The 24,428-nt window shown below is 41.7% G+C and overlaps 1 protein-coding gene and 1 long non-coding RNA gene across 2 annotated transcripts in view; one reads left to right on the forward strand and one right to left on the reverse strand.

The window, feature by feature from the left end:
- Nucleotides 1-24,428, reverse strand: part of LOC129705829 (uncharacterized) — a 144,881-nt gene that overhangs the window by 81,440 nt on the left and 39,013 nt on the right. The window lies entirely within an intron of this gene.
- ptpn5 (protein tyrosine phosphatase non-receptor type 5) overlaps nucleotides 1-24,428 on the forward strand; it is a 76,560-nt gene that overhangs the window by 21,183 nt on the left and 30,949 nt on the right. Inside the window, exons 2-3 of the mRNA XM_055649661.1 lie at nucleotides 16,301-16,498; nucleotides 23,671-23,796. Coding sequence (XP_055505636.1) covers nucleotides 16,331-16,498; nucleotides 23,671-23,796 — 294 coding nt within the window. The 5' untranslated portion in view covers nucleotides 16,301-16,330. The remainder of the gene's footprint in view (nucleotides 1-16,300; nucleotides 16,499-23,670; nucleotides 23,797-24,428) is intronic.

Raw genomic sequence — 24,428 nt, forward strand, 5'->3', positions numbered from 1 at the left:
TGTTTTTCAAAAAAACAATGATCTCTGGCTTTGCCTCGGGCCCTGTGTATTAGTATTGCAGATATCATTTAATCAAGATCTTTCCCACACAGCAAATATTACAATTTAGAAGGGAAAGCTTCATATAGCTGGGATAGCAATAACAAAAAATATGATTTATTACTCACATAATCTTCACATTATTTGTGCTTCTCATCTGTAGTTAATCCTATTATAATCCCACATTGATATCAGTGCCCAGGGGGTGGAGTTCTCTCAGTGAAGTAGCTGCTGCTCTTGTGCTGTGAAAATGGGTTTAATCTCAGCTGACATTCTCATTGACTGGATAGTCGTCACATGGCCCTGCTACATAAAGTGATTGGTCACAGAGGCTGAGAGTCCCCTTTGCTAGAATGTGGGTCATAGTGAGAGGATGAATTCCTGCTGATTCGGCTCAAATCTTTTTACTGTCAAGAGATTCATATGGTAAGCACTAATAGTTAAAGAGTTAGATTTAGCTCTTCGGGCTAAGGGAATCAAGGGATATGGGGGAAAAGCAGGAACAGGGTACTGATTTTGGATGATCAGCCATGATCATATTAATGGCAGTGCTGGTTCGAAGGGCCGAATGACCTACTCCTGCACCTATTTTCTAAGTTTCCGTGTTAATACAAAAGGTTATCTTTGTAATACCCCTCAGATGAATAGATAAAGCATAACATAATACAAAAGAATGTATAGTTCTGGGGTTCTCAATCTATTTCTGCCTCTCGTTTTAAATTATTTTTTCCTGCATTTCCCTCTTTCAATATTTCCTTTTTTTTTCTCTTTCTTCTCACTCCTTTGCCTGAGTTTAATGTCCTTGTCTTTCCTTATCACAGTGCCTATTTGTAAAGGAATGTGTAGCGCTTGTGCTGATAATCTACCTTAATTTCTAGTTATCTCTTTCTGCCTTGCTGATGCCCCTTCCTCATTCTTACATCTCCATATTGTTTCCTCCCTAACTCATTCATCTTCACTCACACCCCAAGCTTCTGCTTCACTCTCTCACTGTAGTATCACTGTTTTACAAAGAAGTAGGCATCTGTTAAAAAGCTTTCTATTATTAGTGTAAGTAGCACTCTGTAAATATGTGATGTTGGATTATTTTACAACAAGAAGTTTGTAATAAGGAACGTGTTAACGACAGATCCTAGTCGATTATAATGTATTAGACTAGGTAACACCATATAATATCAGCCCATGTACAATATATACAAGATAAAAATAAACTATTTTCAATTTGTGTCATTCATACTGTATCTCGCTCAGTGATAGCCTTTGTACAGGTTTAGAACACTCCATGTAACGGTGAACAAATCATTCCCATCTGGTAGTATATAACTTATGTGCTATTCACGGTTAAGTTAGTACACAGCAGGTTAAAGAGAATAATTGATTCTCTTCTGGTATTCTATTGTTGATGAGATTATGTCTAGTCCTCTGAATTAACTGCAAATACTGAATACAGGGTAGCTTACTTATTGATGTAACAAAATTCAATGAAAATACTTTTTGAAAAGTAATGTCCATTGCAAACATACAATGCATTATGCTGAGAACGTTCCTAAAATGTTGTTCTGGTGCAATATATGTGGGTAATATACATCGCATGTGGGAAGTGTCTTGTTCTGAATTAAATTAATGGTTAATGTGATATTTGGCAATAAATATGGAGAGATGTTTGGTCATACCCATTTCAGGCAGAGATTTTTTTTAATTTATTCATAATCAAGGAGTTATGATTTATGAAGAAAATAAATTAATTTAAAATTATGGAAAGGTCAGACACAGAAGGAGGCACATCAGCCGTTGATTTGGTGCCAGCAAAAAACCCATTGCAGTTTATTTTAAGTTTCCAGCTTAGTTCTAGGCTGTTGTACTTTCTGCGTCTACTGTCCAATCATAAAACGCATTTCAGTCTTTCACCATGCTTAGAGTAAAAATGTTCTCCCCATCTACCCTCCAATCCACCTACGAATAACTTTATAATCTTGCCCTGGTCACTGACCTCTCTGTTCAGGGCAAAATTGCCTTGTGATACCTTTTCAAGATGTCACCAATTTTTAGCTGAGTCTTCCCTCAGTCTCCTCTGTTTCAAATAAATCAAAGCAAGATACCCAATCTTTCTTCTTTATTATCTAAATGGTGGCCGATTGGGAAAGGGGGAGATGCAGCGAGACCTGGGTGTCATGGTACACCAGTCATTGAAGGTAGGCATGCAGGTGCAGCGGGCAGTAAAGAAAGCGAATGGTATGTTGGCTTTCATAGCAAGAGGATTTGAGTATAGGAGCGGGGAGGTTCTACTGCAGTTGTACAGGGTCTTGGTGAGACCACACCTGGAGTATTGCGTGCAGTTTTGGTCTCCAAATCTGAGGAAGGACATTATTGCCATAGAGGGAGTGCAGAGAAGGTTCACCAGACTGATTCCTGGGATGTCAGGACTGTCTTATGAAGAAAGACTGGATAGACTTGGTTTATACTCTCTAGAATTTAGGAGATTGAGAGGGGATCTTATAGAAACTTACAAAATTCTTAAGGGGTTGGACAGGCTAGTTGCAGGAAGATTGTTCCCGATGTTGGGGAAGTCCAGGACAAGGGGTCACAGCTTAAGGATAAGGGGGAAATCCTTTAAAACCGAGATGAGGAGAACTTTTTTCACACAGAGAGTGGTGAATCTCTGGAACTCTCTGCCACAGAGGCTAGTTGAGGCCAGTTCATTGGCTATATTTAAGAGGGAGTTAGATGTGGCCCTTGTGGCCAAGGGGGTCAGAGGGTATGGAGAGAAGGCAGGTACGGGATACTGAGTTGATGATCAGCCATGATCATATTGAATGGCGGTGCAGGCTCGAAGGGCCGAATGGCCTACTCCTGCACCTAATTTCTATGTTTCTATGTTTTTTACCTAAAATATCATCTACCTGAATATTCTATATGTATTGAGGTGGCCTAATGTTTAAAACAGTTTTAGCATAACTTCCCTGATCTTTTATTTTGTATACCACCTACATGAGGGAAGTATTCATTTGACTTTCTAATCGCCTTAACTGCTGTTGCTTTGACATTGACAAAGATTATATTAAACACTGCATGACACTTAGTCTCAGTCTGGGCCTTATTGCTTTGGATTCTGATTTGCAAATTTCTTTCAAAAGTCACTCAATTTGGTACATTCATGTAAGAATGAGAAAGGAAAAATATGAATTATGAATATAAAATATGATTCCAGTATTATACTGAAATAAATGAATCACTTGTCACAGTAATTTTTAATGCATGTGTGAATGTTAAATGCTGATTCTTATATCTCATTATAAATTTTGCAACTGGATTGTTGTTTAAGACCCACCCGCCCTTCCACTCACCGGTGTATATGTTATATCCATATGTTTTCTCCTATCCATGCATAGTTTTCAATTTGTCAGAGGGCAACATTCATATTCCATTTACTTGTTTCTATTTGCTGTTGCTGTTCAATCAAGCATAACCAAGGACGGCCTTGCCCCCCTCCTCACTTCCTCACTTCCTCTTCTCCCCTTTCCCATCAGGCAAGAGTTACAGAAGTATGAAAAAGCACACCTCCAGATTCAGGGACAGTTTCTTCCCAGTTGTGATTAGGCAACTGAACTATTCTATCAAGTCCTGAGATTTGTCTACCTTCATACACAATAATACCTTCAGTATTTCTTCGACGGTAACACTGACTGCTCTCAAGACACTTCCATTGACTGCCTTAAGTTACTCCGTCCTACTGTCTTTCTCCTAGGTAAATACAGAGGGGAAATACTCATTGAGGACGTTGCCCATTTCCTGTGGTTCCACACAGAGGTGACCTCTTTGACTCCTGAGAGGTCCCACTCTTTCTCTAGTTACCCTTTTCTCCCTCATGTATTTATAAAATCTTTTGGGATTGTCCTCAATGCTACTCCCCTCTAGAGCTTTCTCCTGGCCCCTTTTTGGCCTCCTGGGCTCCTTTTTCAATTTACTCCTTAGTTCCCGAAACTCTTCCAGGAAAGCATTTGACCCCAGCTGCTTATACCTGTCCCATGCATCCTTTTTTTTGATCAATGCCTCAATTTCCCTCGTCAACCAAGTTTCCTTATGCTTGCCTGCTATGCCCTTTACTCTAATGGGGATATACATATCCTGAGCTTTTGTCAGCACTTTAAAAACATCGCACTTGGTTGATTTTCCTTTCCTCTCAAATATCCTGCTCCAGTCAACTTGAGCGAGACCTTCTCTCATACCCTCAAAGTTGGCCTTACCCCAGTTGAGCATTTTAACATGTAGGCACTCTCTTTCCCGATCCATAACTAATGACTATCTAAAACCTAATCGAACTGTGGACACTGGTCCCAAAAGGTTCCTCCACAAACACTTCATTAACTTGTCCTTCCTAATTTCCCCATACTAGATCCAGTGTTGCCATCCCACATGTGGGGGCCTCTACATACTGCTTGAAAAAACTCTCCTGAACACTTTTGAAGAATTGCACCCCATTTAAACCCTTCACACTATGATTTTCCCAGTCAATATTGGGAAAGGTAAAATCCCCTACTACAACAACCTTATGTGATCTGCAGCTGTCTGCAATCTCCAGGCATATTTGTTCTTCAAATTCCCATTGACTGTTCGGGGGTCTTTAGTTCACCCGCAACAAGGTGATCATCCCTTTCTTGTTCCTCAACTCCACCCATATAGCCTCACTAGACAAGAAAAGTAATTATATGGTATGTCTGTGATTCCTTTATGTTCATTTAGAGTATCATTATAAATTTTCAAGGGGCCCATTCTATTTTTATCCATATCATAAGTTCAGTGGCTTTTGATATTTGCAAGTTTCTTGCTGTAAATGTATTCAGTTGCGCATATTATGTTTTGTACTTTTTTTTTAATATTTCCATCGCTTCTTATGTACATGATCTGTTAGTTTATACGTTTTTGATTTTTCTTTTATCTTTACGTTGTCCTTTAATACATTAGTTGTCCGTAGGTATTTCATTGGCAGCAGCTTGCATCTTAAGGCGGTCACGGTGGCGCAGTGGCAGAGTTGCTGCCTTACAGCTAATGCAGCGCCGGAGACCCAAGTTTGATCCTGACTACGGGTGCTGACTGTACAAAGTTTGTACGTTTTCCCCGTGATCTGCGTGGGTTTTCTCTGAGGTCTTCGGTTTCCTCCCACACTCCAAAGACATACACGTTTGTAGGTTAATTGGCTTGGTAAATGTAAAAATTGTCCCTAGTGGGTGTAGGATAGTGCTAATGTGCGGGGATCGCTGGTCAGCACGGACACGGTGGGCCGAAGGGCCTGTTTCTGTGCTGTATCTCTAAACTAAACTGAAACTGGTTATGTGTCATATGAAATCCTTGCTTGATCAACACCTCCCAATGACCCTTTATCATTTTACTCAGAGAAAGATCTGCCTTTTTAGTATGGAAAGTGTGTCCTGATTTTGTTGAAGTCTGCCTTACCTAAATCTAGTATGTGAGCAGCTGTTTTGTATTTTTCCTTTGATTGTCAACATGCTAAGATCGCAGAAGACATGAGAGACTGGAGATACTGGAAACAAATAAGGAGGAGGGTGATGAGTCTAGGTAACTAGGGGAGAGGATAGATGGAAATGGTGAATCAAAGGGAAAGAGACCTTGGGTGGACTAGTGAGAATAGGAAAGGAACATGTGCGGGGTGGGTTACCTGAAATTGAAAGTCTTCTCACTTACTCATCAGCCTTTCCCACCTTCCCATCACCCATGTACCTATCAACCTGTGTTTTTTCTCCCTTGGTTTACATTTCTTATCCCCTCCACCACATGGTTCTAGTTGACCATCATCCCTTCCTTATCTGGTCACACTTATCACCCACCAGACACAGTCTCAGCACTTTCTCCTCCCCCCCCACCCCCCAATCATCTCATCATACCCCATCATCTCACTTGATTCTACCTGTCTCCTATCAGTGAAGACTCGAGGAACTGCAGATGCTAGAATCTTGACCAACCTGAAGATAGACCTTGTCCCTAAACACCGACTGTCCAGTACACTTCACATATGCTGTCTGACCTGTTGACTACTATCCTAGTCCCGATAGTCTCAACCTGATACACCGACCATCCCTTTGCCTCTAATGTTGTCACATGACCTGCTAAGTTCCTCCAGCAGTTTATTTTTTATATCAAGATTATTGTTGGTGAATTGCTCGTGCACATTCACTTTTAACTATATCTGGCTCGTTGCCTGTTCTCACATTACAATCCATTCCGTCTGTTTGATGTGGTTGTCCCATTATTATATTTATATACTATACAAGCGGCTTACGCACAGTATATTTGTACTAAAGATTCTTCTTATTAATAAATTCTGTCCATCAAATCTCATTTTATTATTTATCTTTTCTCATTGAATATGGTTTCATCAGTGAGGCTGAATTTGTTCTTTCCTTTTATTCCAAATGTTTTATACATTCTCTAAATTTTGATTAAGTGCAGTTATTTGGTGATACACCCTAACATATCTTTCTGCTGAAATACTTTGATCATATTTTTCTCTTGCTTATCAATTTCTTTAAATCGTGCAGTTTTCTTTTATCTCTGATATCTAAAGCATAGTTTCTGACTACATCCCTTTTTAAATTTTAATTTGCTTTAGAACTACTAGATTGTACCGGATCTGATGATACTACACTACTTGAACCTGGCTCCTGCCATCCTGCCTGCCTGCGCTAATCTAATGTAGATACAAATTGGCCAACCAAGCTGACCCTCCTTACCTCAGAGCTCTCAGGCATAGGGGAATGGGCCACCAGTATGAACAAGTCCTTAGTCAGGGGAACCTGAAGGTCTTGCCACTGATATTTTGAGGCATTTAAAAATAGGTCAGACAGGCAAGTAATTAAATCAAGGTTAAAATAAAATAAAAAGTAATAAACTGAATCAAAAAGGCTTTTGAATCTTGGAAATTAATTAAAGCATTACAAAAATAAACAAACCACCCTCTGTAATTTCTGGTGAAAAATCTATTCACCAGTCACCCTGTCAGGGCTTCCCCTCAGAGTCTCCATAGTAGCAATGTCTCATTATTAAAATTTGCAGCCTCGCACTCAAATCCCACCTGTCATCCTTCATTTCCCTGTATTTCCCTTGAGGCTTACAAGCATTTGCAATCTTCACAAACTCTATTTCATCCAAAGCAAGGATGTCTACCTTTTTTTCTGTACCAATGACATTTAGCACATCCTATATTCATCCCTCCAGTTTTTCCAAGTCTTTACTTGTTTCCAGCATCTGCTGTATTTTATGTTGAACGGTTTCCCCAATACTTGGAATAAACTAGAACCACAACTAGAGCAGCCAGGAGAGGTGCTACCTCAATACTGACCCTGGTTTGCTTGCTCTCTCTGTGATCACATAGGTTTTCTCCAGTTGCTCCAGTTTCCTCCCTCAATCAAAAGACTAACAAAGAAACATAACCTCATGATTATTAAAGAAACATAACCTCGTCACCAAGGATAGGATTGGAGAAATTGTTACACACACACATTAGTAGTATATCACAATATATATGAAGGAATTAGATAAATAATGTAAAATATTAAATGTCAAGAAAATGGCTGCAACATTTTCTTCACAGCCTTCTTGCTGAAAAGACGGAAAGCAAATTTATAGGTGATTTGTCATCATTATGGAGAAATCGCTATCTTGTTTGCCTTCCGGATGATTGAAAGCAAGCTAAGACAGCAGCTGCACAGGAAAATATTTTGACCCAGCAACTAGTTCTTACATTAATAAAGTGCAACAAGCAATGTTAAACACAACTCCAAGCCTCTATTGAAGTAATCATTATAAATAAACAAAAGTTACAAACTTCATTATCAATGAGGGCAATTAAGAATACAACACACTGGTCTGAGTTTCTGTTTTTACAAACTGAACAACAATCTGACAGGATTTATCGCAAGTCCTTTTTCCAATCCATCAAAATGAATGGACTGAAAATCAGGCAGGCTCTGGTGATTAAACCATATACTAACCTAGCGAGGTAAATTTTAATTCTACTGCGTAATTTGAAAAAATATTTAAAATCTGCTACAAAAGCTTGCATTGGAACCTTGTAGATTCTGCTGAGTGTGGTTAATTTTCTTTACCTGGTTTTCCCTTCTCTATTTTGTGCCGTGGTTGCATAAAACTGAGCCAATAAAAACAAAACTATTCATCCTAGTGCATTTAGATTTGCACAGAGTTTTCATATAGAGGATCTAATTAATCCAAACCTGTTAAAACAGAGAATGTGTAGCAGCGAGAGGTTAATCTGGCAGCAACTGTGTTGCTTCACTGGCCAATGCTCCAACTCATGTTCTTTGTGGTTTCCCATACGCGTAAATCACTTAAATATCAAATTAAATACTGGTAACACATTTAGTTCGCCAAATAATAAGGTCATAGAGACAGGATGTAAATGTCAATCAGCTATTCAGCTGGGTAGACAATTAGAATTTGGTCTCAAGGCCCTCTGGTTCTTCCTTGAACAAATACCCAATCAATTTTCCTCTACTTACACTCCCTTCTATCTGGCAGAACTTGTCCTCGCCCTCACTCTCTGACTTCTCCTTCGACTCATCTCACTTTCTCCAAGTTAAAGTTGCAGCCATGGAGACCTGAATAGGCCACAGCTGTCTGCCTTTTTGCTAGTTATATTTAAAAGTCCCTGACCCAAACGTACACTGTACCATCCCACAACTCTTTCTCCGCTACATGGACGACTGCATATGGGCTGCCTCCTGCGGTGCAGAACTAGTTGATTTCATTAGCTTTACCACTAACTTCCAGCCTGCTCTCAAATTCACTTGGTCTATCCCTGATATCCCTCTCCCCTTTCTTGATATCTGTCAACTGACGTCCACTTCAAACCTACCGACTCCCACAATTATCTGAACAACACTTCCTCCCACCTGTCTCTTGCAAATACACTATCACCAACTCTCAATTTCTTCATTTCCAGCGCATCTGCTCCCAAGATTAGGCTTTCAATTCAAGGACATCAAAACGTTCTCATTTAAAAAAATATATGTGTTATCCTCCTGCTGTCAGAGATAGGTCCTTAACCAAGGTCTCTGGTCTTCATCTTTAATCCCACCAGCCTCCGCATTCAACACATCATCCTGTGACACTTCCAACGTGATCCTGACACATCTTCCTATCCCCACCTTTTCCGCCTTCTGAAAAACCACTCCCTCCACAACTCCTTGATTCGCTCATCTTTTCCCACACAAACCTCCCCCTCCCCAGCAACTTTTACTTGCAACCGCAGGAGATGTAACACCTGTCCTTATACAGTATCTCCTCCATCTCCATTCAGCAACCCCAGCAGTCCTTCCATGTGAGATAGGTTCACGTGCACCTCATTTAACTACTGCATCCAATATTCCCCATGTGACCTCCTGTACATTAGTGAGACCAAGCGTAGATTCAGAGAACATTTTGCTGAACACTTGCACTCGGTTCACAAAGATTTCTGGATCTCCCGGTTGCCAACCATTTGAACTCCTCTTCCCATTCCCACACTGACTTTTCTTTCATGGCTCTCCCTCATTGCCTGAGTGAGGCCACATGCAAAGATCAGGTCCTCATATTTTGCTTGGGTTGCTTACAACTTACAACTTACAACTTATTTCCTCACACCACATCCTCCTTTCCTCTACCTTCTCTCCCCCATGCTCTGGCTGGACTCGCACCTCCTTCTCTCTTCCCCTACCCTTCCACCTACATTCCTTCCTCTAGCTTCACAATTTGCTTCTCTTTAATGCTTTAGTCTCACACCTTCTGTCTTTTCATCTCTGGCCTTTGTCTAACCATGTGCCAATCTATCTATCTCTCCTCCCCCCCCCCCCCCCCCCCCCCCCCCCCCCCCCCCCACCTGCATTAACCTATTACCTGCCAGGCTTTGTCATGGTTCTCCTTCCTTCCAGCTTTCTTCCCCCCTTCCCCTACATATTATCTGAAGTAGAGTTCCAACTTGATACATCACCTATTCATGTTCTCCAGAGATGCTGCCTGACCCACTGAGTTACTCCAGCACTTTGTGTCCATTTCTCTAAACCAGCATCTTCAGTTTCTTGCTTCAACAGAATTTTGTGTTGAGAATTATAAAACAGGTTGGTTTAAAAAAAAATCGCAAATGCAAATTTTTAAATACCGAATTAAAAAAGAATCATGAAGATGCTTTATCACTTTCTAAATCGAAGCAAGACGATTAACAATTTGAAAAAAATAACCATTTTATAATTTCAATTGGAAACAAATGTGAATACTTGATTGACATACAAGAATACAGTTCCACGCAAATGATGCAATGCACTTGTCTAACGCAATATGTTGTATTGTTTTCAGTTATGACCACAATGCCATAAAATAGGCCAGAAAGACAGAGGAACAAACAACATTAGCAGGACTGGTAAGAAAACCACAGTCGGATAGAAGAGAAAATTTCAGATCAAGCTTTGTATCTGGAGTACGTGTTGAAGGACAAAGTGAGGTAACCTCAATAAATAAAACAACAGGAGTATGTTGTAGTAACCCTAACCTTGGTGGAAGCCTCTGTCTTCATGCTCTCCCTACACCCCTTTCACTCTCGAAGCTCTCGTATGCATTCATATCAATCCTGGTCCCCCAAACAAAAAATAAGTTCATATTTTGTGCCTTTCTGCAGTGTGAGTTTGCTCCCTTTCACTATCTTGCACTGCAAATAGAAAAACAGTTTTGAAAAATGTGCTGGCAAGTTAAAGCGGTACAAAGTTGCCTCTCAGCAATTGGTTTTCATGTGGCTCAATAAATGAATGTGTTTTACATCATCAATGGCTGCCTGACACATAGAAAACACTGCACATTTTCCAAGGTTTTGCCACGAACCTTCACGATTGGTCGGCAAATCAGTGTAAAAGAGTAATTTTGATTTGGTACCATTGTCTTGGGATGTAATGGCTAGTTTTCACGGGGCGACTTAACGCAAGATGTACCCAGAGTGGAGTGGTCGTGGTCTAGCACGATATCACACGATATAATGGGGGTAGAGTAAAGAGTTCCCACGGTACTCGGCAATTCTGTCATTTGTGCGAGTGACTTGTCCGTCTCCCGATCTTTCCCGTTAATCTTGAATGAACATCGTGGACTGTAGTGTAGTTAATCACGTGGCACAAATGATGTTACTTTGTTGTCACACACTATATTGTTTTTTTTCACCCAAGCCCTTTAATGAGCCGAAGAATAATCTGTGTTTTTTTAGACAAATGTTGTTTGGTGTGATGCACCTTCTCTCAATATGTGCAAGAAGTCGTATTTTTATTTTGTCAAATATGAATAAACACTGTATCTCACATTGACCGTGATGATTGTGTTATTTTATGGTCTACTGAGAGGTGAAACTTTCAGTCTGAAGAAGGCTCTCGACCCGAAACGCCACCCGTTCCTTCTCTCCAGAGATGCTGCATGTCTCGATGAGTTGCTCCAAGCAACTGGTGTCTATCTTCAAAGGACTGACCAGGACTGCCTGTCTCTCTCTCTCTCTCTCCCTCCCTCCCTCTCAGACAGGCATGACTGGAGGAACTCTGTGGGCCAGGCAGCATCTACGGAGGGAAATGGACAGGCGACCCATTCTTCAGGCTGCCTTATGTCTCTCCCCCCCCTCCCCCCCCCCCCCCCAACTCCCCCCCCCACCCCCCACTGCTGGAGAAACTCCGCGGGTGCAGCGGGGCCGACGTGTAGTCTATTTCCTTTGTTCCCTAGTAGCTGCTCCACCCGCGGAGGTTTACCCGCCTTCGCGTGTGGGGGTGGGAGTGGGGGGGGGGGGGGGGGAAGAGAGACATAAGGCAGCCTGAAGAATGGGTCGCCTGTCCATTTCCCTCCGTAAATGCTGCCTGGCCCGCGTAGTTCCTCCATTCATGCCTGTGTGAGAGGGAGGGAGGGAGAGAGAGAGAGAGAGAGAGAGAGAGAGGCACACACAAGGTGGATGCGAAATCTCACCTGCCTGTTTCAGTGACAGACACCCACCGCCAGTAAATGAAGACACCCCCATCTGTCTCCCCCTCCTCTCCCTCGACTCCCCCACCTTTCCCTCCCAACTCCAGTCCCGTCCCGACCCCCTGGGAAACTGAAGGTTTCCCGCTGTAATTAAAGAGTTCCCACGGTTGACTGTAAAACTGGGACCCTGGTTCTGGACTCCCCCAACATCGGGAACATTCTTCCCCCATCTAGCCTGTTCAATCCCGTAGATACGATTAGACAGGTATCTAGTTATTTAATTCAATTAATGATTTCTATCACCCAGCCTCTCATCTTTCAATCGGGTTCGGCCAGGAAGGAACTGCAGATGCTGGATTAAAACGAAGATAGACACAACATGTAGCTCAGCGGGACAAGCAGCATATCAGAAGGGTCTCGACCCGAAATGTCACCCATTCCTTCTCCCCAAAGATGCTGCCTGCCGTCGAACTCATTCTCTTTAAACCGGCATCTGCTGTTCCTTCCGCCACATACACAAGAAATAAGCAACTTTTCGGGCCGAAACGTTGCCTATTTCCTTCGTTCCATAGATGCTGCTGCACCCGCTGAGTTTCTCCAGCATTTGTGTGTGTGGGTGGGAGTTGGGGGGGGGGGGGGGGGGGGGGGGGGGGGGGGGGGTAGAGAGATAAGGCAGCCTGAGGAAAGGCTCGCCTGTCAATTTCCCTCCGTAGATGCTGCCTGGCCCGCGGAGTTCCTCCAGTTAGATACTGCTTTCAGACAAAAAGAGACACACTGACATTAATGAAATGCATGTTAGCTAGTTTTATTAGATTTGTATGTAAATAGCAAACTGGCTGGATTCACTCTATCCAACTTCCGGGTTCACCGTTCGCAGGAGTTCCCACGGTGACCGCAAGAGTTACTACGGATATCGCACTGGCCACAACGTTCATAAAATGTTGCAATGCTCAACCACAAGTGTACAAGTCACTCTTGGACAAATTCAAACATGTTTGAATTTTCTCCCGAGTACCCAAGTTACACGATTACCTGCCGTTAGCGCCACGGTGGTCCACGAATGCCGTACTGTTACCGCACGAGGTTCCCACGATGTTAAACTCTGGTTACCTCTTGCGTCAAGTCGCCCCGTGAAAAGGGGGTTTAAGGCCTTCAACCTGAAACTGTAACTCTGTTTCTCTCCCTGCAGATGCTGCCTGATATAAGAGTATAAGAAACTGGAGCAGGAGTGGTGTATTTGGCTTTTCAAACATGCTTTGTCGCTGAATAAATCACATTGATCCAACATTGGCCTCAATTCCACTTTCCTGCTCTGCCCCCAAACATACTCCAGCTCTCTTGTAGTTTAAATGTCTGTTAAGCTACTGAGAATTGCTGGCATTTTCTATTTTTATATCTGATTCCCACATTTATTTTCTTTTTTGGTTTTTCAATCAACTAAATGAACCTTTATTCCCATTCTATCACCCCTTCCTCCCATTCACCAGTAACAACCAACACACCCCAACCACAGGATGTAAAAGCAACATCTTGTTGCCTTTTGGAGCACTGTTAATTAGATTTGAGACTCTGATACATGGCCTAGCAACTTGCTTAGTTTCCAGCTTCAGGCCACTTGTTGGCTGAATAATCTAAATGTATTCAACATATTTAATGCACTGAGGTACTGGGCGATGTACTGCACAAATACAAATCAATATACTTACGTTTAATAAGATACTTCCCTAGTGAATCATATAAGATTTGTAAAAGTATCCTGTCAAAGTATATCATTGATCAGGTGGGAATGCCAAACTGATATATTTCAGTGATGCTGCCTAACAATAGAGTGGTAATACCCTACTCTTCACAATGTAGGTAGGTTTCTACAACATGATAGTTGCTTTCATAAGAAAGCTTTCATTTTAGAACATTGCATATTAAAAGTCAGTTGTGTAAATGGGGGAAAAAAGGTGATAGGTTAGAATTTCAGACATTATTTTTCCTGCAGGGATTTTTAACAAACAAGGTATTTTTTAATAGCGAAATAGCTAAAAAACAGACAAATTGCTGAAGTAACAGTGGATCAGGCAGCATCCCTGGAGAACGTGGATATGTGACCTTTCAGGTCAGGCCCCTTCTTCAGACTTATTGTAGTTGTGGGGGGGGGGAGGGACAAGCCAAAGCATGGCAGGTAATAGTTGAACACAGGCAAGGAGGTTGGACAAAGGTCAGTGATAAAAAGAAAGGGTTGAAGAGTTGCAAATTGTGAAGCCAGAGAAATGAGTGCAGGTGGAAAGGGGGTTTAAGACTTATCGCGCAAAGGTAGATATTAATGGTGAAATTGTCACTTTCAATACATTAGTACAGCCTTCAGCCCATTAAGTAAAAGTATATTTGAAGATCAAGACTAGACGTGGCACAAAACGCATGATCTCATGAAACTGGGCGGGCGGCGCGACCCACGTCGCAGCGGCCTCTGCAGTCCGTCTGTCTTTTTTTTTTTCTTGTCTTGTTTGAGTGTAGTTATAGTGTTTTTTTTTAACTGGGTATGTGTGGGGGGGTCCTTGTACGGAGGACCCGACCTTTTCCCTGTCGGGTCTCTGTTGTCGTTGGGGCCTAGTACCGTGGAGCGGCCTCCAGCCGGAACGACCTGGAGCTCCAGTCGCGGAGTCTGCGGACTACTCACCATCGCGGAGCTGGCCGAGTTCAGAACGGGAGGCATTGCTGCGGCTGACTCCGGAGCTTCGGAGGCTCCAGCCGCCGGCCCGGTGGACGGTGACATCGGGAGCTCGCGTGTCCCTGGTGGGAGACCGCTTTTTGGAGCTTCCACAACGGCAACTTCTCCCACCCGAGTTGCGGGGTTGAAAATGACCTGAAGCGGGGCCTTGCATCACCTGGCGCGGCTTTAATGGCTGCGGGACTTGCTTACGCCCGCCGGGGGCTTTAACATCAAGACCCGGAGCACGGCCTTGCATCGCCCGGCGCAGCCTTAATGGTCGCGGGACCTATTTACCATTGCCTGCCGGGGGCTTTGACTTTGACATCGGGAGGAGAATGGGGAGAGCAGGGGAGAGATAAGACTTTGCCTTCCATCACTGTGAGGAAACTCGCTGTGATGGATGTTTGTGTAAATTATGTTGTGTCTTGGTTCTTTTCTTGTTTCTAGTTTGTATGACTGCAGAAACCAAATTTCGTTTGAACCTCAACGAGGTTCAAATGACAACAGATAAATTGTATTATTGTATCAACTGCAAATTGCTAATGCATCTGTTTTTGGTGGCGTTTCTGAAATATTTTGTGGTAATGCATATTCAGGCTGGCGATTTCTGTTGGGAGGAGGTCTATGTCCTTACCCTCTCTTCGAATATGTTCACCATGTCCATTTGGTGCGGATTCTTTGGTTGTTGAACTCAACATTCATAATATGATATATTCGGCTTACTTTTCTCTGGACAGTGTACTCGTTTTCTTTACAGAATGATAGCAGGCAATCTGCAATTAAGAGCCAGAAGCCGTCTTTGTGCAGGCATTTTATTGTTCAAACCCTCCGGTTTCATTGCAAACAAATGCTATGATTAAGAATGCTGCTGGAGCACTTTAAATTACCGTTAAAAGGGGTCCCTGTCTGCAGGCTTTCTCAAGCTGCCGTACAGACAGAAGCCTGCACAGCGTTAACAATGTATGCTGGTGTCAAATGTCAAGAGTAAATCGCTATGCGAGTACATTCAAAGACTCAAAATGTTGACAGAATTACTAACGTCTATGCGAAGAATTATGTTACTTTCTCTTGATTTCTATTGTTTCCATTCTCTCTCTTTTCCCTTTTCATGCATGTTTCTGTACATCATCCTGTTTGCGAAGGATTATTTGCTTTTATACAAACCTGACATTCCCTATGTTGATCTTTTAACATCTGCTTCCATTTCAAAAGCCTCCGTAGGTATTTTGTTTTCCCTCTCTCCATCTTTCTCAGTCATCTTTTTTCTTTACAATCTCTATCATTTCTACTCGTCACTGGCTGACTGCCTTTACCTTGGTGTCAAAATTTCCATTACTCCTCAATTGCGTAGTCCTCCCACTCATGTGTGGGTTCGCTTTTTGTCTCCAAAGGAAGCAGCAGCAGCACTCAATGAATTAACCATGACAATTGAACACAGCATTGCATCTGCTGCTTGGGATTGAGCCATCACTAACAGTCGTAAAGAACGAGCCATCACATCGAGTGTGGGGAGCAGCTGCCCACGCTGGATGAATCCTGTTCAACCTCCATCTTCAAACTCCTCTTTTGCAGGTTCTTCTGAAGCACCAGTAGAAAAGAAGGATGATGGGGGCACTGGCCAAATGCAGCCCTCAGGAAGAAGAAATGGACAAGCCAGAGAAGTCCCAGAGTACCTTGCAGCTAAGGCAGGAAAATCGATGGAGCTGGATGAGGAGAGTCTGCCTGAGAGTGAGCTTCAGTGTTCTCCTCTGTGTGATGTTCCAGATTCTGGTAAGGTTTTGGGCAGAGATAACGTTTAAAGGATTTTCTGTCACATCACATGATGCCAGATTTGTCAGAATCTTACTATGGTTCATTTTTATCAAACTGCATCAATAACATACCCACTGTGCGGTGTACTTTCTTAAAGTGTAAGGTGGTGGAGCAGGAAGATTAGGGGTTTGGATATAAATACAGTTCAATGGCTCATATTAGTCACATTTGAGAAATATCTCCCACTTTTATATGGAGTATAGCCAGTAGGGCAGTATCCTGGATGCTGCATGGTTGCCTGGCAACCTTTATGAAGGCCATGATATTCAAAGCAAGCAGCCTTAAGGAAAAAAAAGCTGTTATTGAGAGACAGGGAGAACTAATCGCAGGGAAATACCACTAATATCACAAGAATCAGATGATAGTTACTGGCAAAGATGGAGAAATGTAGGAACTCATTAAGAATAACAATAACCTTAATAATGGTTACGAATGAAGATAGAAATAGAATGAGGATTACTGTGATCACTAGTAATCAAGTAATAAATGAATAGCTCCTGAGTTACTGGGAATAAGGCAGAAAGATTACTAACAGCTAATAAATAAAAAAAACTCCATAGTTACAGGCACAGCTTTGTAATTATTGATAAAGGTATAATTTTTGCCTGTTGGAAACAGTATATTGAATATGGTTTTGGAAATTTAAGGACTGAGCATTTATAATGAAAAGAACCATGAAAGCAAGGGAAGCTAATCGACACAGCACGATCTGCAGCCTCTTGTTTGCACAATTGTGGACTGTGAATATCTGAAAGTGGCTTATTTTCAGTCATTCTGGTATCCGGTTGCCAATCTTGTCCCTTTCAGAAATTTTGAAGGAAACGGATCACTTTGCCTTCTGGATTATTAAAAAACAAGAAAATTTATGTTTCAAAATATCTTACACTGTATCTATCTCCTAGATATTCACCTTTTCATTTCCCTGTTTTCATCTTTCCTTAACGTCTGTCTTTCTTGTCTTTGGACATGAGCAGCTGCAGTGCCAGGTCATTGGGTAGTAAACAAATACATTGGAAGCATGGAGTTATTATGAGGACCACAGGCTGGATGAGTGGGTAAAGAGTAAAATTACCTGAAAATTAACTGGAGCCACAAGAAATTGCAGATGCTGTAATCTGGAGCAAATAAAGGTGCTGAAAGTACCTGGAGAGGTTTTAATCCAAACCCCTCTGCCTCCACAGATGCTGCCTGTTCTACTGAGTTCATTCAGCATTGTTTTTGGTTTTGAGAATTGGTTAGCACTGTTTAAGGGGTAATTTTCTTTGGCATATTTAGGGTCACCAACAATTCATTGGTAGGCAAAACCAACTCAACTTACTTCTCAGTGCAGTCAGAGGAGCGTAATGAATGATGTGTGTTTTATTTCAAAGAATGGTAACAGCACAGAATAAGGCTAATAGCCCCTTCAAGCCTGTGCCTCCTCTGCAAGAGAAATATCGCAGGTCTCACTCTCTCATGCTCTCCCATTTCTGCAATTTTGTTTTCAATTCTTCTTTGAAAGTCAAGATTCAATCTCGCTCAAAACAGGTTCTAATCACTGGCTGGTTAATTTGCCAAATCGCCATAAATCTTCACACCTCTTCCTCCAACAGAAACCATTTTCCTCTGTATACCCTATCCAGACTCCTTATTTTTTTTTTAACTTCTCCAACATATCTTTCAAACTTCTTTGCACTAAGAACAACTCAGTTTATCCAGTCTTTCCCCAGATAAGACCCTCAATAATTTCTTCACCCTTTCTATGGCTGTTATATCTTTCCCGATGTGAGCTGACCAGAACTGAACACGATTCCACAGTGTGGACAAACCAATGTTTCTATTCGGGTCTGTTTTTGTTTTCTCAACTCCTGTATATACAGTATAGCCCAGCATCCCATATACTTTTTCATCAACTTTTTAAACCAGTTCGTCAAAGCTTCATACAAATGCGCACCTCAGCCCCTTAGTCCATAATATCTATTTTTAGCATTATCCTAGTTATAATATTTTGCTTCTTGTTTTTGTATCAAAATATACAATCACATTTATCTGCATTAAATTTCATTCACACATCACACCAGCTCCTGAAGATTCCCACTATCTTCATCACTGTTCACTATACTTGAATGCTTTGCTTCATCTTCAAATTGTTCCCTGCACATCCAAATCCAAGACACTGGCACAACATTTCCAAATAAAAGGGCAGTTCCATGGAGAACTGTTGGCCTTTACTCATAACTGTGGAGAGACACGAGGGATTTCATACAAGCATGTGCAAATATGGAAATCCTAAATTTGTGTAGAACTGATCATCTCTGGCAAGTTTCTCTGGGGTTAAGATCAGACCTCTGCTGCCATCTAAACCTACAGCAGGTTAATTCATGTTCAATGCAGCAATTTATTTCACTTTAGGGAATCTCCCTCAGTGAGAAGAAGATATACATTTCAGGTATAGATATTTATTTTTTAATTGTTTTATTTGAAATATGTTTAATTATTTTCCAGTGTTTTGATTTCTAACCATTTTGATTTTTTTTATGTCACTAAAATGGTTAAATTCTTAATATAACTTTTAAATATTTTTTAATGTTTTGAATTATTTCAACTTACTGCCTGCCAGGATACACAGCTCTTCTGCTGCTAAGCAATAAAAATGAAAATCAGACATACAGTATGGCAACCCTCTCATTGGGAATTCCCTCCAGCTGTGTTGTATTTTGCCTCCGAGAACCTGGTTGTGGATCCCAGCCCATAGTAATGTGTGGCTTGTGCAGCCCTCTACCAGCATCTAGACAGATTGATTCAGAAGCTATACAACCATAGAATGAAGTGATCAGAAACAAGCCATACGGCCCACCACATCCATGCAGACCTTTTTGCCGATCACCACTTACAGTGCCCTCCATAATGTTTGGGACAAAGACCCATCATTTATTTATTTGTCTCTGTACTCCATAATTTGAGATCTGCAATGGAAAAAAATCACATGCGGTTGAAGTGCACATTGTCAGATTTTAATCAAGGCCATTTTATACATTTTGGTTTTACCATGTAGAAATTACAGCAGTGTTATACATAGTCCCCACATTTCATAATGTTTGGGACACAGCAATGTCATGTAAATTAAAGTAGTCATGTTTAATATTTTGTTGCATATCCTTTGCATGCAATGACTGCTTGAAGTCTGCGATTCATGGACATCACCAGTTGCTGGGTGTATTCTCTGGTGATGCTCTGCCAGGTCTGTATTGCAGCCATCTTTAGCTTAAGCTAGTTTTGGGGGCTAGTCCCCTTCAGTTTTCTCTTCAGTATATAAAAGGCATGCTCAATTGAGTTTAGATCAGGTGATTGACTTGGCCACTCACAAATTTACCATTTTTTACCTTTGAAAAACTCCTTTGTTGCTTTAGCAGTATGTTTGGGAACATTGTCTTGCTGTAGAATGAACTGCTGGCCAATGAGTTTTGGGGCATTTGTATGAACTTGAGCAGATAGGATGTGTCTATACACTTCAGAATTCATTATGCTACAATCATCAGCAGTTGTATCATCAATGAAGATAAGTGAGCCAGTTCCTTCAACAGCCATACCTGCCCAGGCCATTACACCCCCACCACTGTGTTTCACAGATGAGGTGGTATGCTTTGGATCTTGGGCAGTTCCTTCTCTTCTTCATAGTTTGCTCTTGCCATCTCTCTGATATAAGTTAATCTTTATCGCATCTGTCCACAAGACCTTTTTCCAGAACTGTGGTTGCTCTTTTAAGTATTTCTTGGCAAACTGTAACCCGGCCGTCCTATTTATGCAGCTACCTGGTGGTTTGTATCTTGCAGTGTAGCCCGCTGTATTTATGTTCATGAAGTCTTCTGCGGAGAGCGGTCATTGACAAATCCACATCTGACTCCTGAAGAGTGTTTCTGATCTGTCGGACAGGTGTTTGAGGGGGGTTCCTTTTTTATAGAGAGAATTCTTCTGTCATCAGCTGTGGAGATCTTCCTTGGCCTCCCAGTCCCTTTGCGATTAGTAAGCTCATCAGTGCTCTCTTTCTTCTTAATGCTGTTCCAAACAGGTGATTTTGGTAAGCCTAAGGTTTGGCTAATGTCTCTAACAGTTGTATTCTTGTTTCTCAGTCTCATAATGACTTATTTGACTTTCATTGGCACAACTTTGGTCCTCATGCTGATAAATAACAATAAACATTTCCAAAGGTGTCAGAAAGACTGGAGGAAAGACTAGGTGCTGAGAGCTCTCTTTTACCTGCATTAAGGAGGCAATCCATCACACCTGAGTATTTACAAATGCCTGTGAAGCCATGTGTCCCAAACATTGTGGTGCCCTGGAATGGGGGGGACTATGTATAAACACAGCTGTAATTTCTACATGGTGAAACGAAAATGTATAAAAATACCCATTAATAAAATCTGACAATGTGCACTTTAACCATGTGATTTATTAAAATTACAAATCTCAAAATGTGGAGTACAGAGGCAAATAAATAAATGATGGGTCTTTGTCCCAAACATTATGGAGGGCACTGTATATAATTTGTTTGCTTTAGGTGTATATCGTTTAAAGAGCATTAAACAAAGCACTTGTGTAGCCGCTCAACAACTCTACAGGCAACAAGGTCCATCTACACTGCATTCAGAAAATATTCAGACCCCTTCAGTTTTTCCACATTTTGTTACATTACAGCCTTATTCTAAAAAAAAATTAAATTCCTTTTTTTTTTATCATCAATCTACACACAATACCCCATAATAAAAAAGTGACAACATGCGTTTTTGCAAAGTAATTAAAAAAAACTGAAATATCACATTTACTTAACTATTCAGACCCTTTACTCAGTTTGTTGAGGCACCTTTGGCTGCATTAACAGCCTCAAGTCTTCTTGGGTATGACGTTACAAACTTGGCACACCTGTATTTGGGTAATTTCTCCCATTCTTCGCTGCAGATCCTCTCAAGCTCTGTCAGGTTGAAAGGGAGCATCGATGCATAGCTATTTTCAGGTCTCTCCAGAGATGTTCGATCGGATTCAAGTTCGGGCTCTGGCTGGGCCACTCAAGGACATACGCAGACTTGTCACAAAGCCACTCCTTGGCTATGCGCTTAAGGTCAATGTCCTGTTGGAAGGTGAACCTCCACCCCAGTCTGAGGTCCAGAACGCTCTGGAGCAGGTTTTCATCAAGGATCTCTCTGTACTTTGCTCCGTTCATCTTTCCCTCGATCCTGACTAGTCTCCCAATTCCTGCCGCTGAAAAACGTCCCCACAGCATGATGCTGCCACCACCATGCTTCACCATAGGTATGGTAATGGCCATGTGATGAGCGGTGCCTGGTTTCTTCCAGTCGTGATGCTTGACATTCAGGCCAAAGAGTTAAATCTTGGTTTCTTCAGACCAGAGAATCTTGTTTAGGTGCCTTTTGGCAAACTCCAAGCGGGCTGTCATATGCCTTTTACTGATGAGTGGCTTACATCGTGCCACTCTACCATAATGGCCTGATTGCCGGACTGCTGCAGATATAGTTGCCCTTCTGGAAGGTTCACCCATCTCCACAGATGAAATCTGAAGCTCTGTCAGAGTAACCATCGGGTTCTTGGTCACCTCCTTGACCAATGTCCTTCCCTCCTGATTGCTCAGTTTGGCCGGTCGGTCAGCTCTATGCAGAGTCCTGGTTGTTCCAAAGTTCTTCCATTTAAGAATGGCGGAGGCCATTGTGTTCTTTGGGACCTGCAATGCCGCAGAAATTGTTTTATACCCTTCCCCACATCTGTGTCTCAACACAATCCTGTCTCGGAGGTCTACGGACAATTCCTTCATCTTCATGGCTTGGTTTTTGCTCTGACATGCACTGTCAACTGTGGGACCTTATATAGACAGATGTGTGCATTTCCAAATCACGTCCAATCAATTTAATTTACCACTGGTGGACTCCAATCAAGTTGTAGAAACATCTCAAGGATAATAAATGGAAACAGGATGAACCTAAACCTCAATTTTGTGTGTCATAGCAAAGGGTCTGAGAACTTATGTAATTGTGAAATTGAAGTTATTTCTTTTTCATTACACTACAAAAATTTCTATACACCTGTTTTTGTTTTTTTGTTATGGGGTATTGTGTGTAGATTGATGACATACATCGGTGAGACCAAGCGTAGGCTTGGCGATCGCTTTGCCCAACACCCCCGCTCGATTCGCAATAACCAACCTGATCTCTCGGTGGCTCAGCACTTCAACTCCCCCTCCCATTCCGAATGGGACCTTTCTGTCCTGAGCCTCCTCCATGGCCAGAGTGAGACCCACTGTAAATTAGAGGAGCAGCACCTCATATTTCACTTGAGTAGTTTACACCCCAGCAGTATGAACATTGACTTCTCCAATTTCAGGAAATTCTTCCTTTCTCCCTCTTTCCCCTCCCCTTCTCAGCTCTCCCACAGCCCACTGTCTCCGCCTCTTCCTTTCTTCTTCCCGCCCCCCCCACCCACACATCAGTCTAAAGAAGGGTCTCAACCCGAAACGTCGCCTATTTAATTCTCTCCATAGAAGCTGCCTCACCCGCTGAGTTTCTCCAGCATTTTTGTCTACCTTATAACCCTCTGATGTGTTCTTTACACTGATATCATTTTACACAATGTGTTTGAGTCTTTTTCCCATGTGTGCATTAACGCCTAACCCATTTTTTCCCATTGGATACAGAATAGTGTGACAATCTCTCAAAAACTGCACCTTTTTTAACGTCTGCAAAATTAAGGAATAAACTCTGAGAAGTTATGCTAGGGGTGACATTCTGCACTCATTTCATGTGTATTTAGAATGCTTGATAGAGCAGCATGAAGGTCTGTCTGCTCTCCTTCAAAAATATGTCTGAGCCTTACACTCAGAAGAATGTCTCCTTTTGCACCATGGAGATTTTTTATTCCATTTTTCACATTAATATGAATAGAATTCATAATTTTGAATTGATTTGGATGGATTGCTTACAACATTCACTAAGGTGGTCACACAAACTCATTATTAATTTAAATGTTTTTTGCATTGTTTTCTATTATTATCTTGTTCCAGTTTGAATTGGATATGCATTGTACCTGTAATATACAGTCACATCATCATCATATTGCCTGTGAATGTATTTCTGGTTGCACCATAGGTCCTCTGGATTGGATATTTATGTCAAGGTCATGGAGTGCTTGCAGCTGGACAGAAAGTCCTCAGCCTTTTGCAGTATCTGCTGATGCCTCCACTTGCCTTCCCAATCATTTCAATGGATACAGAGGTAAGAGAAATGCCAGAGTAGGCATTAGGAACTGCAGATGCTGGAATCTTGAACACAAAATGCTGGAATAACACAGCGGGTCAGGCAGTATTTCTGGAGAACATGGATAGATCACATCTTGGGTCAGAACTTTTCTTCAGACTGGAGAAGAGTCCCAACCTAAAAAAATGTCTGTCCATATTCTCCAGGGATGCAGCCTGACCCACTGAGTTTTTCCAGCATTTTATTTTAAGAGAAATGCCAAAATGTTGGTTACTAGAGAGTTAGACCTTTGGAATAAATAGATGCTTTCATTGCGCAGTGATATTATGTTAGTCTCTGTATGACTTTCTTGATATGTCTCCTTATGAAATGCACAAATGGATGACACAAAGCACACTCCATGGTGTGTACTGAGATATTTAGGGTTCTAAACGCATTTTGGGAATTGCAATATTTTGTTTAGTTTGGCAGTGTTTGCTTATGTTCAAAAGATAAGTCAACAACTCTCAACTATTCAGAGGGGACATTCACTGTATATCACTATTACTGAACTAACGCACAATTATCTGCAAATCTGTCCTGACCCTATCCACCTTCACTCACTCTTTTCCCATTCTAAACTATCAATCCTTCCGCCAGTGAACCCAACA

Source organism: Leucoraja erinacea, chromosome 18 (assembly GCF_028641065.1).
Source record: "Leucoraja erinacea ecotype New England chromosome 18, Leri_hhj_1, whole genome shotgun sequence".
Taxonomy (NCBI): domain Eukaryota; kingdom Metazoa; phylum Chordata; class Chondrichthyes; order Rajiformes; family Rajidae; genus Leucoraja; species Leucoraja erinaceus.